The 16,958-nt window shown below is 35.8% G+C and overlaps 1 protein-coding gene across 12 annotated transcripts in view; it reads right to left on the bottom strand.

Moving 5' to 3' along the window:
- Positions 1-16,586, bottom strand: part of LOC111559538 — a 132,537-nt gene extending 115,951 nt beyond the window's left edge. For 2 of the 12 annotated variants that reach the window (XR_006594495.1, XR_006594497.1), the window contains exons 1-3: positions 16,232-16,579; positions 10,726-10,775; positions 9,309-9,400 (exon numbers count right to left, since the gene is read on the bottom strand). Coding sequence is in view for 7 of the 12 variants with exons in the window: in XM_045052702.1 (XP_044908637.1) it covers positions 16,427-16,546 (120 nt within the window). In the remaining 5 variants the exon portion in view is untranslated. Of the gene's footprint in view, positions 1-9,308; positions 9,401-10,725; positions 10,776-16,231 lie in introns of all 12 variants that reach the window. The other 10 variants (XM_045052708.1, XM_045052706.1, XR_006594496.1 and 7 more) reach the window with 10 other exon arrangements.
- Between the last annotated feature and the right edge of the window lie 372 nt (positions 16,587-16,958).

The raw sequence follows: 16,958 nt of genomic DNA, 5'->3' as shown, positions 1-16,958 counted from the left end.
ATGTGCAGTCAAAGCTTAAGATGTAACTCAGAAAGCAATTTTTAAATTTTCAAGTTAATGTTACACAAAACTTAATATTCTTAGTAGCAATTTACAAACTGTCTTTTGGACAGTAAGAATATAGGAAGTATGCTCTTTATCTGATCATTCTATCTTTCCCTTCCAGATAGGAATTATGCTGAGAAAAAGGCGTACTTCATACGTTTTGATCAAATTTTGTACATTCCACAAGATACTCTCAAGAATAAGAGACTGCAGGGTGGAGTCAGCTATAGGGCACTAATCCAATCTTTGTGCCTCAGGCCTCCTAAATGAGGAATATAAACAGATTGAATACCCAAAAGGCCTCCCAGTTCATGGTCTTCCTGCCAATATCAAGCAATCTCCATTACTAACCAATTCACAGTTACACAGTTCAAGTTTTTATAATAAAAATGCTACCACTTTACATTTCTATAGCCTTTAAATCTTAACAAATTACATCACGATATGTAAGTTAAAAGCAAGCATTGTTTCTGGAAACAAATTGGATAAACTCCCAGGGACATATTCCAGCTCCAGCCCTTGCAATCTTTGTGATTCAGGGGAAGTTACCTTAACTCTTGTTAGTCACAGCCTTCTTGACTTGCAATGGAAATTATTACAGTGTCTACTTCAAAGGGCAGTTAACAGAATTAACTGAATAATCCATGTAATGTGCATAATGCCTGGCACACAACAAACACCCAAGAATTGTAATTGTAATTATTAGCCTTTTGTATGGATGAAGAAATTTGAACAACACGAGATTTGAATGGCTTTCCAATGGTTATAGAAGTGGCAACTTGCAGAGTAGGAACTTGAATCCAGGACCCAAAGCTCCAAATCTAGACTTCCTCACAGCTTTCCCCCTACTTGATACAGAGATGGACAAAAACAACTTGGGTTTATTTGATGGAATATATCAGATTCAAGGGAGTATTTTATGCTTAGTGATTATTTTCAGGCTTAATTTGACTCTAGGGAAGCATAACTAACCACATCATCTTAAGGATAAATACCTCAGAACTCTTTCTGATTTGTCCCTAAATTGTAAACTCAGATGTGCATCTGAGAAGCTGCATTGCTGATAACAGCTGTTGAAAAATCGCTACATGAAAGCTAGGGAAAGGCAGCTGAAGCTACCTGCCTTTCCTTGTGGTAAATGTTCAAGTCATGACACAATACTTGAGAAAACTTGAGTAGGCAATTTTGGATCGTATAATCTATGTTGCAAAATGCAGACCATTAAGAATAAAGCTAAACGGGGGCTCCTGGGCAGCTCAGTCGGTTAAGCATCTGACTCCTGATTTTGGCCCAGGTTATGATCTCATGGTTTGTGAGTTTGAGCCCCACAGGGGGCTTCGTGCTGACAGTGTGGAGCCTGCTTGGGATTCTCTCCCTCTCTCTCTGCCCCTCCCATGCTTTCTCTCAAAATAAGTAAAATCAGTTGAAAAAACTTTTTTTAATTTAAAAAAGAATAAAGCTAAACACCACAATCATGTACTTTAACCTATAAGTCTTCAGTTTTGTAGGCCAATTCTTTGCAACTAAAAAACACAGAACTTCCCGCTTAGGAAAGTGGAAACAAAAAACAAGGTGCAAGAAAAAAATAAGTCTATCTATATTTACTCTCTAGGAGGACCCTTCCCTGTCAAATTTTCAGGCAGATTTGAACCCCTCTCCCCCACTGCAACTTTCTGGCTGTCAACTCAACTCTTACTTTATACATCTGATTTCCTTCCAAAGATCTTAACCTTTCAATTTCAGGAAAATAAAAGACACTTCCGTGGGAATGCTAACATCATCAACGCTGCCTACCAGAGAGCAAAAAAATTCTCAGAAAATCGTTGGCTGAGCCAGGTTTAAAAGGATTATTTGAGAACTGTCTCGCAAATTAAAAGAATGAAGCCTAAGTGACCTACATCAAGTGGGATATTAACATATGTTTAATATACAAATCCAAAAGCATAACCACTAATAGAAATAGAGCCATGTCATCCTTGTTAAAGACATGAAAATCATTAGCAGATTTCATTGACTTCTCAATGACCCTATAAAAGTGGTTTGAACCCAAAGAGGCAAATCTAATTTTGAACAGGCATTACCACTGATAAAATAGACTCTTTCTAAATGTATATTTATTATCTCTAGTGCCTAGGGATTTCTTGCTTTCTCTCTATCCTTCTACATTTCATTTTCTCTTTCATATTTTGGGTAAAACCTAATATTTATTTTATAAAACATCTTAAATGCCATCTAATCCATGAGCTGGCTAGTCTGAGTTAATGAAAAAAATCTGAATTATGTATTTTCAGAATGCAGTTTTATTACTCTTCAGTACAGAAAAAAACTAATTAACTTCAAAGTACAACAAAACAACAACATCTACACATGCAAAAATCTTTCTGAATGCTTAGTGAGGAGAGATATTTAGGAACATCTGCCTCCAATTCTGGTCTCCTCAGTTAAGAGGAAATAATACAAGATTTATAACCATGAACCAAATTCATGCTGCCTCCATTCAGTCTCCAAGACTCAATATATGTTTAGTGAAATTACACACTTTTATGCCATTGCCTTAAATAACGTTGTATTAGTTTTTCCCTTAGTCTTTATGGGTTACACAATGTCTCTTGTATTTCTGGGTAGCAAATAACATAACTATCCATACCATGATAATTAAAAAAAAATCTCATCATATACTTTTACTTACTTTTCCCTATGTTACAGACTTATGAATAGTTTTATGTCACTCTATATTAGACAAAACAAGAAATTCAAAGACTTTCTGAGAAGAGTCTTAGAAGTGCTGATTGCCAGTAAATTACTCATAAAGGTTTAAATAACTGAAAGGAATCATTCTAAGGTTTAAAAAAATGATTTAGAAAATCTTTAGAGTGTGGTGGGTGTATTAACCAGGAATTACACTCAACTGATAGTGAAAGAGACCCCTCAACATAGTGACTTAAACCTGATGGTGCTTATTTTTCTCTTACATAAAATAATCCTCCATTCTTTGTGGCTGGCTTCTATCCTTAAGTTTACCTCACAGTTATAAGATGGTTTTAGAGCTCCACCCATCACACCTACAGCCCAAGCAGGAGGAGGAACAAAGTGTGCTTTCTTAGATGCTCCATTAAACATTTTTTCCAGTTTTAGTCATATATAATTGAAAGCAGGCTCCACATACAATGTGCTGAGATCAAGAGTTGCACGCTCTACTGGCTGAATGTGTATTCTTCACCCCTGATCATTCCTCAATCCAATGTGATCAGCTCTCCATTCCCACAATCCTACTCATAGTGATCTTGGTAGTTCAACTCATTTCAACAGATATTTATTCAACCACTTGAGGCCCATCTCAACAAAAAGTCCAGTGGGTATTCCTATTTATATAACTCTTCAACCTATGGTACTATTAATTATTTTGTATTTTTAAAGTTTATTTTGAGAGACAGAGAGAGAGCGTGCACAGGCATGAGCATGGGAGAGGGGCAGAGGGAGAGAGAGAGAATCACAAGCTAACAGCACAGAGCCTGATGATGCAGGGCTTGACGATGTGGGGTTCAATCTCACAAATTGCAAGGACATGACCTGAGCCTAAATTAAGACATGGATGCTTAACTGACTGAGCCACCCAGGTGCCCCAATTATTTTGTATTTTTATCTTTTCATTCCACATTCATTCAATGTCTGAAAACTTTTGGACCTCAGTGTTGAGAACCCGCTGCACTCCTCAAAACCTCCTTCCTCCTGGTCCAAAAGTAAAAACCACATAGATGGTTTGTCATCTTGAATTTTTACAACTACCCTTTTTTATAACTACTTCTTCGGTTAGCTTCCATTGTCTTGCAGTGCTTAGTCTGTGGTACTCCTGTGTAAACTCTCAGATAATGCTTACATTTCAAGGTTCAACAAAGAAGAGAAGCTATTAAGTTAGATTGAACAGCTTCTTACAAAATGGAGAAGATATTCTTTCAAGAAGAAAAGGATGTTCAAAATTTACTAGATTGATTACTGTGAGGAAGTAATTAAGTTTGGCATATGTGATGCCCTTTGTGATCACTGAAATAGCAGCAAGTGCAAAGGCAATTTTAAAAATTAAGATCAGGTCTCCCTGGATGATAAACTGGAGATAAGAACTACAGAATGTAAATTGTGTCAGTGCTAAAAGTCCAGGAAATGCAGTGAATAAAATCAAGTATCTGTTGGACAGTTCACTTAGATCGCAATATATAATAGTGTAATCTATTATCGGCCACCATTTTGCTTTCATGCTGCTCAGTGATTCACTGACTAAAATTTACACCTGATTTTGGGGATAGAGTGACACTGTGCTTTTCTTTTTTAAATATCTTTCTGTGGGAGGTTTCAACCACATCCAGAAGTTGTATAAAGTTATATAAAAATACCCCCAAATTATCTGTTAACAAGGCTTCAATAATTAGCAGCTGATGGCCAACCTGGTTTCATCTAGATCCAACACCATACTGACCAGATAACTCTGGAGCATATCCCAAATATTACATCTATAACTATTTCAGTATTTTCCTGTAAAACATAAGAACTCTTTCAAAAATATAAGCATAATACCTTTAGAATAATTACACATTTGATAAGATTCCTTAATATGAACAAACACACACTGTTTATATGTCCTGATGGTTCTGATAGTCTCACAGAATTTTAACAAATATTTGTTCAAATCAGAATCCAAATAAAGTCCATACACTGCAATTAATCAGAATGCCTCTAAAGTCTATTTTAGTTTATAGGTTCTTCCTACCTCCCCTGAATCCTTACAAATTATATGTGGATGAAATAAATTTTTTTTTCCAGAAGCTGAACTTTGGTGATAGCATTCCTGCAGTACCAGCTAACTATTCCTCTGTTATCTATATTTTTTTAATGTATAGTTAGATACAGAAGTCACACAGATCTAGGTTTATAATTTTTATCAAGTACACTTCATATGCATCAGCATCCATGTCCCCTACGAGGCACATGATGTCTGGCTGTCTTCTGTTTGCTTGTATGCAATACTAGCAGTCATCGATGCTCAACGTCAAGATCTGTTATTTCTGCAAGGGTTGCAAAATGGTAATTGTTTTTCTAATTCTACAACTTTTTCCTTTTTTTTTTTTTTTTTGAGAATATTTCTATGAAAAGGAGCTTCCTCTTATCAACTGTTTGGTGCAGATGGTATCGAAAGGCAGAATAAATGCTTGATTCTCTTTTCACAAAAATTCACAAGTTTATTCCTTAGCAATCTCCAAATCATAAGCAAAATAATCTTTGATATTATAAACTCTTGTATATAAACATATTTGCTGTGTTTCCAAGTAACAGCAGTTATTATCCTCAGGGCCCATTTTTGCCTAATAAAAGGCCTCTATCATGTTGACACTTGAGTTCTGGTGACATAACACACTAGTTTTATTTTGCTAGCTTAAGAATTTCATTTAAATGAAATTATAAAGTAGGGGCGTCTGGGTGACTCAGTCAGTTAAGCTTCCAACTTCGGCTCAGGTCATGATCTCGCGGTTAGTGAGTTCAAGTCCTGTGTCTTGCTTTGAGCGGACAGCTCGGAGCCTGGAGTCTGCTTCAGATTCTGTGTCTCCTTCTCTCTCTGTCCCTCCCCCACTCAAGCTCTGTGTCTCTCAAAAATAGACAAACATTTTTTAAGATTTAAAAATTACATGAAATTATAATCTTTTATGTCTGGTTGTTTCCACTCATAAGAATATCTAGAATATCCATCCAATTTGTTGAGTACATCAGTAGTTCACTTTGTTTTCAGTGCAGAGGTTTATTTCATCATACGGATGTAAAGCAATTTATATATTCTATCACTTGTTGATGGACACTTTGATGGCTCCAGTTTGACAATGCAATTGATGGTTCTGGTTTTACTATGATGAAAAATTCTGTTATGAAAAATGAAGCACATGTCTTTTTTACAAACATATGTCTTCATTTCTCTTAGGCAAGTAACTGGGAATTGCTAGGTCAAACGAAGAGAATTTGTAACTTACAAAAGTGAACAACCTTTTTTTCCAGAATGGTTTTGCCTTTTATACTACCAACAGCAACGTGTGAGATTTCTCACCTGCACAAGCTATCAATCTTTACATTTTAGCTATTCTAGAGAGTGAGAAATGCTAACTCATGATTGTAATTTGCATTTCTCTGATGAGTGAGCATCTTTTCACATGAATAGTGGCCATTTTTGTATCTATTTTTGTGCAGTGTCTACTCTTGGACATTTTTGAGTATTGAATTGGAAATTATTCATATTTTCTCTATATGTGTGAATATAAGTGTGAATATAATATGTGTATATGCATATATATATATATATATATATATATCCAGAAGAATATTGAAGATCTAAAAAACATCATTATCTTAATCTGGCATTTTTATCAACTTGTAATGGCCCACTGTATCTTCTATAATATTCTTGGTTTTGAAATATGTTTTATCTCAAATTAATACAGCCACTCCAGCTTTCTTATGGTTAGTGTTTGCATTGTATATATTTCTCACAATTTTATTTAAGCCATTCTATGTCTTCACAGTGTTTTTCTTAAACACATTGTAAAGTTGAAGTTTGCTTTATATCCAGTCTTCAAATCTTGAACATATAAATCTGTGTTTAGATTTTAATATATTATTGATATAGTTAGTTTTGACTCAACCAGATTATTACAGGTTTTATTTGTCACATCTGTCCTTTATTTCTTTCTCATTTCTTGTCTTTTGGATTGACTACTTCAATAATCTGTTTTTATCTCCACTATTGGCGCCTAGGTCAATTTGATCAAGAGCAGTTGAAGTCTTCTCTAGGCTTTTAAAACTCTGCTTGTCTTATCAGTTACTAGGAGAGAAGTATTGACAAGGCCTATAGCAGTTATGATAAATATGTATTTGTCCACTGAGGGATATTTGGTGTTCCTCCACCACATATTTTCAAACTGTTGTTAGTATACAAGCATTTTGGATTGCTATGTCTCTTTGATAAGTTGAATCCTTTATCATTATGTAATCATTATGTGCCTTTTTGTGTTTGGTAGTGCCCCAGTTTGAAACATACTTCATCTGGTATCAGAATACCAGCTTTTTGGGGCACGTGGGTGGCTCAGTGGGTTGGGCATCTGACTTTGGCTCAGGTCATGATCTCACAGTTCGTGGGTTCAAGCCCTGCATTGGGCTCTGTGCTGACAGCTCGGAGCCTGGAACCTGCTTTGGATTCTGTGTGTCTCTCTCTCTGCATCTCCCTCACTCATGCGTTCTCTCTCTCTCTCTTTCTCTCTCTCAAAAATAAATAAATATACCTATTTGACTCTTTTATGTTTGCTGACAACTTGTCCTATCCTGTCTTGTTGTATTTCTTTGTGATTTGTTTTATTTGCTGTTTTTAGGGGGAAGGAAGATATTTTTTATTATTCTAGAAAGGTTTTCTATTTTCTTCCAAATGTTATGTGACTTTATATAATATCCTTAGTCCCTTCTATTTTAGTATTCTTATTGGTTCACTAGTCTAAGCGATTTGAAATTTAACTCGGAACCCTTCTTTCAAGCATTTAATTTGTAGCAATATCCTTTTCCTTTTTAATTTCTATAAAGTAATAAGTGAGCCTATTCTACTTTCTATATACTGTTTCTATTCTCATTTTTAATAGTTGACTATATTTTTACTGCATGTACCTTTATATTCTATACTGACTCCCTTATAGCCATATCTTAGTTTTACAGGTTATTATATACTCGGCTCTCACCATCACAATTTATGTACATGCTTTCCAGTCACTTTGGTAGTCTGAAGTTCATTGTCTAGATTTTAAAGGTAGGTCTTATGGAATCGACATTTATTTCCTAAATTCTTTTATCAGCTTGTTGTTTTTATATATGAAGGCTAGTTTGGCCAGATATACAATTCTTAGCCTCCATTTTCCTTCCTTTGATGATCTTAAAAATGGTTTGCCATTTTCTTCCATCACAACATGATATCAAAATGTCTGATAAATGCTTATCTTTCTCTTACAAATGATTTGGGCATTTTGCCTGACTGCCAATGTATTTTTTTGAGATGATATCTCAAATTATGTTGTTATTGCTTTCCCTAAGTACATTGTACATTTTTTCAATTTTTTCAATATAAAGGCTTCAGTGTTTCATTGAATTTTTAGTTCTGTCCAATGTTGGGGTTCTTATAGGAGGAGTCACTTAATGCATGTTTTATGTTCTTACCAAATTTCCATATATAACACTCATTAATATTTTTTCACCTATTTTAAAATTCTTATATATTACATTTTGTATTTATTCCAGAGCATTATCCAAGGTATTTGCTACTTTTTGAGTTCTACTTTGAACTTATTTCCTAAATGACTTTATATTTTTAATTCTTTCATGAGCTATGTCAATTTACTTTAGAAATCTTCCCTGTCTTCAAATATCTCTTTTTCTCTTTTCTGTGTTTATCTGAATCTGGTTGATTTATTCTTTTAAATTTTTTTTAAATTTTTTTTTCCAACGTTTATTCATTTTGGGGACAGAGAGAGACAGAGCATGAACGGGGGAGGGACAGAGAGAGAGGGAGACACAGAATCGGAAACAGGCTCCAGGCTCTGAGCCATCAGCCCAGAGCCCGACGGGGCTCGAACTCACGGACCGCGAGATCGTGACCTGGCTGAAGTCGGACGCTTAACCGACTGCGCCACCCAGGCGCCCCTGATTTATTCTTTTAATAGCCGTCATTGTCTTCTTAAATTATTTTAACTCACTGCATATTTGTACGAGTCTTATTCTGATCATTGTTACCTTTCTAATAACCATATTTTTTAAATTTTTTAATGTTTATTTATTTTTCAGAGAGAGAGAGAGACAGACAGACAGACAGAGCACGAGTGGGGAGGGGCAGAGAGAGAGGAAGACACAGAATCCGAAGCAGGCTTCAGGCTCTGAGCTGTCAGCATAGAGCCCGAGGTGGGGCTCAAACTCACAAACCGCGAGATCACGACCTGAGCCGAAGTCGGACGCTTAACTTAGTGAGCCACCTAGGCGCCCCTCATTGTTTCCTTTCTAAATTTGGGGTGGAATTTTATTATAATCCTTTTATGTTGCTTATATTTTACCAAGATAGGTTTTCCTAACTAATAATAGAAGAAGGTAGACAAGAACAGCTTTCCAATATTTATGATTTTGTACTCTTATTAGTATAGCAAAAAATTCAAAAATATGGTCTTGAGTATTTTTGAGATCTGCCTCCTTTGCTCTCTTACCTCATCTTTTCTGGTCATTTTCTTTCCTTTGCTCCTATCTTTCTCAGGTCATATTCTAGTTCAGCAGCATTTCTGTATTGTAGAGCTTAGTACTGGGGAAAAGCATCAGCTGGTTAGTTTGGGAGCTTACTTATCTAGTCTGACCCGTAACAACGAACTTTTCTGTGGTCCTTCTATGTTCATTTCTGAAATGAAGCCTGAGAACCCTGCCCCCTTAGTTTCGGCTACTTTTCTGAATGTGACCCGCTGAACTTCCCAGCTAACTGGGACTCTGAGCTGCATTTCATTGTGTTAGATGCATAGTTTCTCCTGCCATAAAGGTCATCAGAAGTTACTTTTATTTCCTCTTCTTCCTTGTGCACAGCTGCTAATACCAAATGTGACTTACTGCTCCTGGTGAGTTGGCCTACAGAGTTATAGTTTGGATTCTTGCTATTATGTTTTTTTGTGGATACTTAATATGTGCTTTTAAAATTGTTAGGCTGGGGGCACCTGGGTGGCTCAATCAGTTAAGCGTCAGACTTTTGATTTTGGCTCAGGTCATGGTCTTACTGTTCGTGAGATGGAACCCCACATCAGGCTCTGCGCTGACATCACAGACCCTGCTTGGGATTCTCTCTCTCCTCTCTCTGCCCCTTCCCCTGCTTACATGTGTGCTCTCTCAAAATGAATGAATAAAACTTTTTAAAAAAGATAAATAAAGTTGTCAGGCTAGTCCTGTTTTTTGTTTTATTTTTAATGGCTGGTGTTGGGGGGGGGTTCCCAAATCTATACCACTGCTGATATATCTTACCCCAAATTTTCTCATTTTTTTCTTTTGTCTATATATCTGTATATATTGTAATGCTGCCCCCTCAACATAACTATTTTATACTTTTCTTTTTCTCTCCTTCATAATTTTCTTCTCACAACATCTGAGTGTATGTTGGGGGGGGGTGGGCTTGTTAGTACTGGAGAAAGATAAGCAGGACTAATAAGGAAGTCATCACTTTGGTGTCTATATTCACATCATAACCATTTCTTCCATAGCGTATATGCTGTATGAAAAGAGAAAGTATACAAGTACATTTTCCTCCTCAAATACAGAAAATATGGCACTGGAGGGATATGCCATTTTTACTCAAAATTCAAGAGCACATTAGGTAAACTGTTAAGGACACACACTTGTCTTCTCATCCCCCTGCCCCCATTGATCTTTTTTGAAGTAATTGGTGGCAACCCAATTTATGACTTGGTTAAAACAATTACATTCTTAAAATGTCCATGATAATGCAGTATTCAGTTTAAAACACATTATGTTGGCATTTTAGTTCATGTTACAACTTCACCCCACAGAGCCAGCCATAAAACATTAAATATTCCATTGCACTTTAAAAAAGTAACACTGTTGCTACCACTGACATCCCTAACATTTCACCTTGTAATGTTGCGTTCAGGGTCCGAAGTGAAGGGAGACAGCAGCCAATTCTTTGATTTAAAAAGCAAGAAAAACAAACTCCGTTAAACATGGTTCATAAGCAGATGTGACATTTCCATTGTTGAAGATATTTTCTTGATTTACAGAATCGCCACGAATGGGGTTGCAAAAACACTTATTCTTACAGACGCCTTTGTGGGAAAGGTTAAGGCTTATACAACACAATTTAGAATGCCCTTCGTCTGAGGAAAGGAAAACGTGTTGTACACAGTGATTCCTTTGTCATCTCTCAACCGTGTTTCTCCCCTGCTCCTTATTGATGTTCTCTGTGTTCTACAAGCTGGCCTCATCTCTTTTACTACTATTCAGTCTTCACAGGCAGTGGGATATCTCTGAGGAGCTAAGGCTTGGCATCTAATCAGATTAACAAGTAGGATGTTAGTGGGTTTTACTTGCATTATTAAGACAAATGATTGGGAAATCTATTACACTTAAGGATCAAACTACGAGCAAGCTGGGGTCAGAACCCTGGCTATATATCTAAATCAGATGAGAAGGAAACATATCTGAGAAATTCGATAGCCCATAATACTTTGGTGTTTCTATTTGGGCTTCCCACCTTGATTTAGAAATGAGATGAGATGCACAGTAAAGTCTTTTCTGGTGTCTCCAATCGTCCCTAGGGGAAGTAGGCTGTAATCTCTTGGAATGTTCACAAAAGATATAAATAGAAATACCTCAATGACTCCATTAGATGTTGCCCTGTAATTTTTAAACCAGTATCATCCTTAAACAAGAAATAAAATAAATACATAATGACCATATTTAATAATAACCCCCAATAGAATTAGACCTGAATTAAAGATAAAAGTCAGAATTTATAAGTTAGATAACTATCTTTTATTCATATAAAACATTTTAAAACACTTCCCCAGCAATTACTGCATCAAAATAAACTTGTAAGATAATGGAAAGAACTGTTATTCATACCACGCAGATATGGAAACTGAGTCACTGCATGTCGTCATACATGTGATCTTCAGCAACACTCAACTGAGTGAAAATGCAGCCCCAGTTTGTCCCCTCCACCATGTTGCTAACTGATGGAAGTGATCCCTGTGATCCACACACATGAGGAGCAAAGGCACTCATGTCGGGCTGTCAGGACTCAGCAGGACTCTGTGCCCTTCTGGCCATCTAAGTGAAATCTGCTGCTTTTGTCTCTTTATAATATTATCTATAAATCTCTCCTGTTTTCTGATTGTATCATGATAGGTAGCTAAATAAGATAATCCATTCTTCTTTCCTTTTCCTCAGAACACCATTTTATGAGTCTAGAGAATTAGAAAGCATTTTGCGACTAAATGTTTTGGCAGACAGAAGAGTGGAAATAGAGTAAATTGCCTAATCAGAGGAACAGAGGCTTGCAGGCTCAACACTAAAGTTTTAATGACAGGGTCTCACGGGGGTCACTGATCTGATTACAGGCTGTTTTCCTAATCCACTGCCCAACTTACTTTTAATTCTGAATAAGTGAAACTGAGAATCATGTTCTGATGGATCCTTTTGTTAGCTTCCTTTCCAGCTGTCCAAGTTGCAATAGAAATAGAAGATATTCTTGTGCTACTCTGCTCAGAAATCTGCAGGACAAGAGTCCCAAGCCAAGTCACATGCTCAATGGGCATAAGCACGGGCTTTTCGTGACATCATCGCTCCTACCTTTTCATTTAGATATTTATCAAAACCATACCTATGTCGAAGCACACAAATGAAAGTAACAACATGCCTCTGTTACCTATGGCTTTTTTCCTTTGCATGGGATTCAGAAAAAAGTCAGCTTTGGAAGGAGATTTGGGAGAGATGGTGATGTGATGGGACTTGTAAGTGACATATGAATACCATCTCTGCTACTTCTGGAGACGTTGAGGGGTTTGTTTGTTTAGGAAATTAAGGACTTATGTAATGAAAAGCAGGATGGCTAACTTGTTCCAGTCACGTACTGAAGAAGATGAAGGTACTCGTTCTTTCTTCAATGCTTGAAGTTAGAGGCCAAACACCAGGAAGCACAACAGCTTGCACATAACACAGTGTAGACACGTTACAACTGTAGCTGACTGATCAGCCCCGGAAATAATGCCAAAGTGTGGGGGTGGGGAGGGGGTGAAATAGCCAATTTTAAGGGCAGGAAGTTGATCAAAATAAAATTTTTTGATTAATAAAGGTGAAGTTTTTCATTTCCACATTTTCTTAGCTGTGTTTTCTTTCACTTTCTTCCCCATGAACACATTTACATTACAATTAAAATCTAAGAGGCTTTGCTCAGTTTTGCATGGGCTAGAAAATTTGAGACATGATGTCCCATACTCTATGTAGCTGGTTATGACGACATTTTCTAGGTCAGTACATTTGTATTGGTTTCCAAGGTCCCACTGTGGATTCCATTTAATCCTTCCTTTTTCGGACTGTGCCTCTCTGATATTCCCAATTATTAAGGTCTGATCGTGTAATAATCATGAGTCCCCTCCCTCCCAACTACCATCTCTGCTCCTTCTATCAAAATTTACCCACCATCCCTCAGAATTGGTCTCTCCAAAGTGAGGACAGTCTACTCTCTGAACCAACTTTGCCCTAATAGACTAAAGAGAAAAGACTGTGGCTGACATCTTACTTGGTCTCAAGCATTGCTTCTTCTCTTAGATCAATAATGTTCCATCTAGGACATGCACAGTCCTAGAAATGCAAGAAGGCTTGTACTCAGGCATATAGACAATTTGAACTGATGCAAATTCAGAAGCTATTTCCTAAAACTAATATGTATGAAAAAGAATTTGAAGTTAGGCTTTATGCCGTGTCTATTTTTTAAACTCCTCTTTTACACTGGTCCTTCCTCCACTTTATGGTAGGGATGGGAAGGAAGAAATAAAAAGTAGAAATAGGAAAGGGGCGTAGAGAGAGAAAATATCTCCTAATCTTACATCCCAGATTTCTCTATAGACACCATCCATTTCCTTCTGTGAGATCATAAAACATAATGTAGAGCAAAATAGCTCAGTTCCTGAATTTCTGGGTTAGACCTGGGTTCTAATCTCAACTCATTCACTTTTAAGTTGTGTAACTTTATGCAAGTCATTTAACCTAGATTGATGCAAACACAATTACATGAAAACTCTCCAAGGAGTAAAGGGTAAACAAATTTACTCCAAGGAGTAAAGGGTAAAAAAAGGACAACTAATCTTCAGATTTCTAAGTTCATATTCCCTTTTGTAAAAATCAATCTGCTGGGGTGCCTGGGTGGCTCAGTCGGTTGAACGGCTGACTTCTAAGTTCATACTCCCTTTTGTAAAAATCATTCTGCTGGGGTGCCTGGGTGGCTCAGTCGGTTGACCGGCTGACTTCAGCTCGGGTCATTATCTCACACTCCGTGAGTTCAAGCCCCGCGTCAGGCTCTGTGCTGTCAGCTCAGAGCCTGGAGCCTGCTTTAGATTCTGTGTCTCCCTCTCTCTCTCTGTCCCTCCCCTGCCCATGCTCTGTCTCTCTCTGTCTCAAAAATAAATTAATAAAAACATTAAAAAATTTTTTAAATAAATACAAAAAAATAAAAATCAATCTGCTTGGAAAACACTAATATTAGGTTGTCATTTAAATTTCCCCTTTCTAATCTTTTACATGCATTTTCCCTGTGGGAGAATCTGGTCTATGAAAAACAAAAGGAGCATTGGTAAAACATATTAAAAGCAACAGGGCCTTATATCATGTAGAGTACAACCTGCTCAAGACAAAGTTCGGGCCTTATCCAGATGTTTATCTTAGAATTCAGAAGCAAGACCATTGAATCAAGGAAACACATTACTATATTTATATAGAGTGAAAAATGAAGTCACACTTCTATAAGAAATAATTCTAATCTGATTAATTTGGCAATGAGAACTGGCTTTTGAAAATAACATATCCAAAAATTGTAAGATAAAATATTTTACAAAAATATTATATTAGCAAAATTATGCTGAAATTAATAATATTTGGATTTTCCAACCTTTTCTGAGTATGTCAGGTTAGACAAGGTATTCCTAAGTTAAGGAATAAAATGTAAATTAAGGTGCTGATAATTTTTGATGAAGTCTTTTGATATACTTTCCAGAAATTGAGGAAGCGGATGATTCAACTTATAGGGTTTCCTTTGAAAGTCAAATGGCTCGTCTTTCCTCTCATCAAATATGTAAGACCTAACTGAATCATCAGCTGATATAGCATCAAAAGTAATGATAAAACAACAATCTTTAGCTGAAAATTTAGAAGTTTAAGAAAATATGTGAAATTTAGAAGTTTAAGAAAATATGTGACATGTCTATGATAAAATTCCTAATATGTAGACAATACTTCTCAGTGTTACCATCAATGAAAACAGAAATAAAATTGTTTTTGGACACTGTTATTATAAGAATGAGGAAGAATCATTTTAGGACATATGAACTATGTGAAACATGTAGTCCCTTTTTTATTAATAGGAGCATTTATAATAAATTTTTTCTCTATACACTTAATAATTATTTGTCAAATGTTTTATATATTTTTGTTGCTTTGATCAAAGCAAAAGGATATAAAACATTGTGTACTAATAGTAATTCCAAATCTAACTACTTCCAGGAGAAATATATATTTTTTAATGTTTATTTATTTTTGAGAGAGAGACAGAGGGGGAAACAGAGGATCAGAAGCAGGCTCTGCACAGCGCACAGCCAGATGTGGGGTTCCACATCCCGAACTGTTAGATCAACCTGAGCCAAAATCGGATGCTTAACCGAGCCACTCAGGTGCTCCAGGAAAAACATTTACCATTTAAAATCTTAGAGTCGTGGAAAATAAAAATACATGTTTAATTTGTAAGCAGAGTTTTCTTACAGAGAAGTATGAAATACTTCAGTACTTAATTAGTAAAGGAGATATGGGTTTAGAAATATATTACTTTAGGATAAAATTCTCTAGGGAAAATGAAATGTAAATAAGGTTAAAGAATAAAAGATAGGACATCAAATTTCTAAGGATTAAAGAAAAGCTTGATAATGAAATTATTAAATGTTTGGTTCTGGATATTAAAGTGCTATGGTATTTAGATTCTACTGAAATCTAAAGTGTAAAAGATTTACGTAGCATTTTTAATTTTTAAAATTACAATATTTAAAAGAAGCCAGAAATTACACTCTTTACTTCTTTTTAAACATATAATGAATTTTTTATACTGATTTTAAAACATGTAAAGGAACGCACACTTTTTTCAAAATACTCATTGAGAGTACATCAGCAACAATTTTAAGACCTCTGGCCTAATATGCATTTTCATAAAGTCCTTCTGACCTTCTTAAGAATTAATTCCCTTAATTAGTCTATTCTATTTGTCTTTCAATCTTTAGCATGGAACAGAACGCCTAACAAAAATATTTTCTAAGAGAATGGATAATATTATAAATAGGAGCTAGCTCTAAGCAAAACTAGAATTTCAGCAACTTACTGTTTGAAGCCTCTTTATACCATTTGTACATAACTTTCTTGTCCAACATTGCCTTCTAGGATTTTGCCTGAGAATACATAGCTTTAGTGTAACATGGTTTAGCGTGTTGCTCATTTCAAGGACAGTTGCCTTTTACAAAGGGAATACGGAATTTCAATTTCAATTCAATTCATTAAATACTTCTTAAGCTCTTACTATATACTTAGTCATTTCGCTAGGGGCTGATGATATGACAGTGAACAAGATAGTCTCGGCCTTGCGTTCATCGAAATAACATTTTTGCAGAGGACTGATGTGAAACCAGTAAGGACACATGTGATGAGGTCACAAAGGGAACAGAGAAGTATAGAAGCATAGAGCCAAAAGGTAGAAACCTTGTCTATGAGATCAGAGATACACATACCAGTAGAGAAACATGCCACAACATTCTATTTTGATTACTTAGAGAACAGAAATATGTGTATGCATGTATATATGCACACATATATATACATATATATGTATATAAACACATTACATATTGAAATAACATATGCAAATGTAAGAATAGCAATTGGTGTAAAAAAATCAAGGACTTACAATGTTTAACACCATGAACTATACTCTTCTAGAAATAAAAAGTCAAAATACGTTTGGAACCAACTTTTGTGTAACAAGTTGTACTAAAACCTGAGAGATGGATAAAATTTATAAACTGTAACTCATTAATGGAACACAAACCCACAGT

This window comes from Felis catus, chromosome A2, assembly GCF_018350175.1.
Source record: "Felis catus isolate Fca126 chromosome A2, F.catus_Fca126_mat1.0, whole genome shotgun sequence".
In the NCBI taxonomy this organism is placed as follows: domain Eukaryota; kingdom Metazoa; phylum Chordata; class Mammalia; order Carnivora; family Felidae; genus Felis; species Felis catus.
Note: the sequence above shows the minus strand (reverse complement) of the source record. Positions and strands in the feature narration are given on the sequence as shown.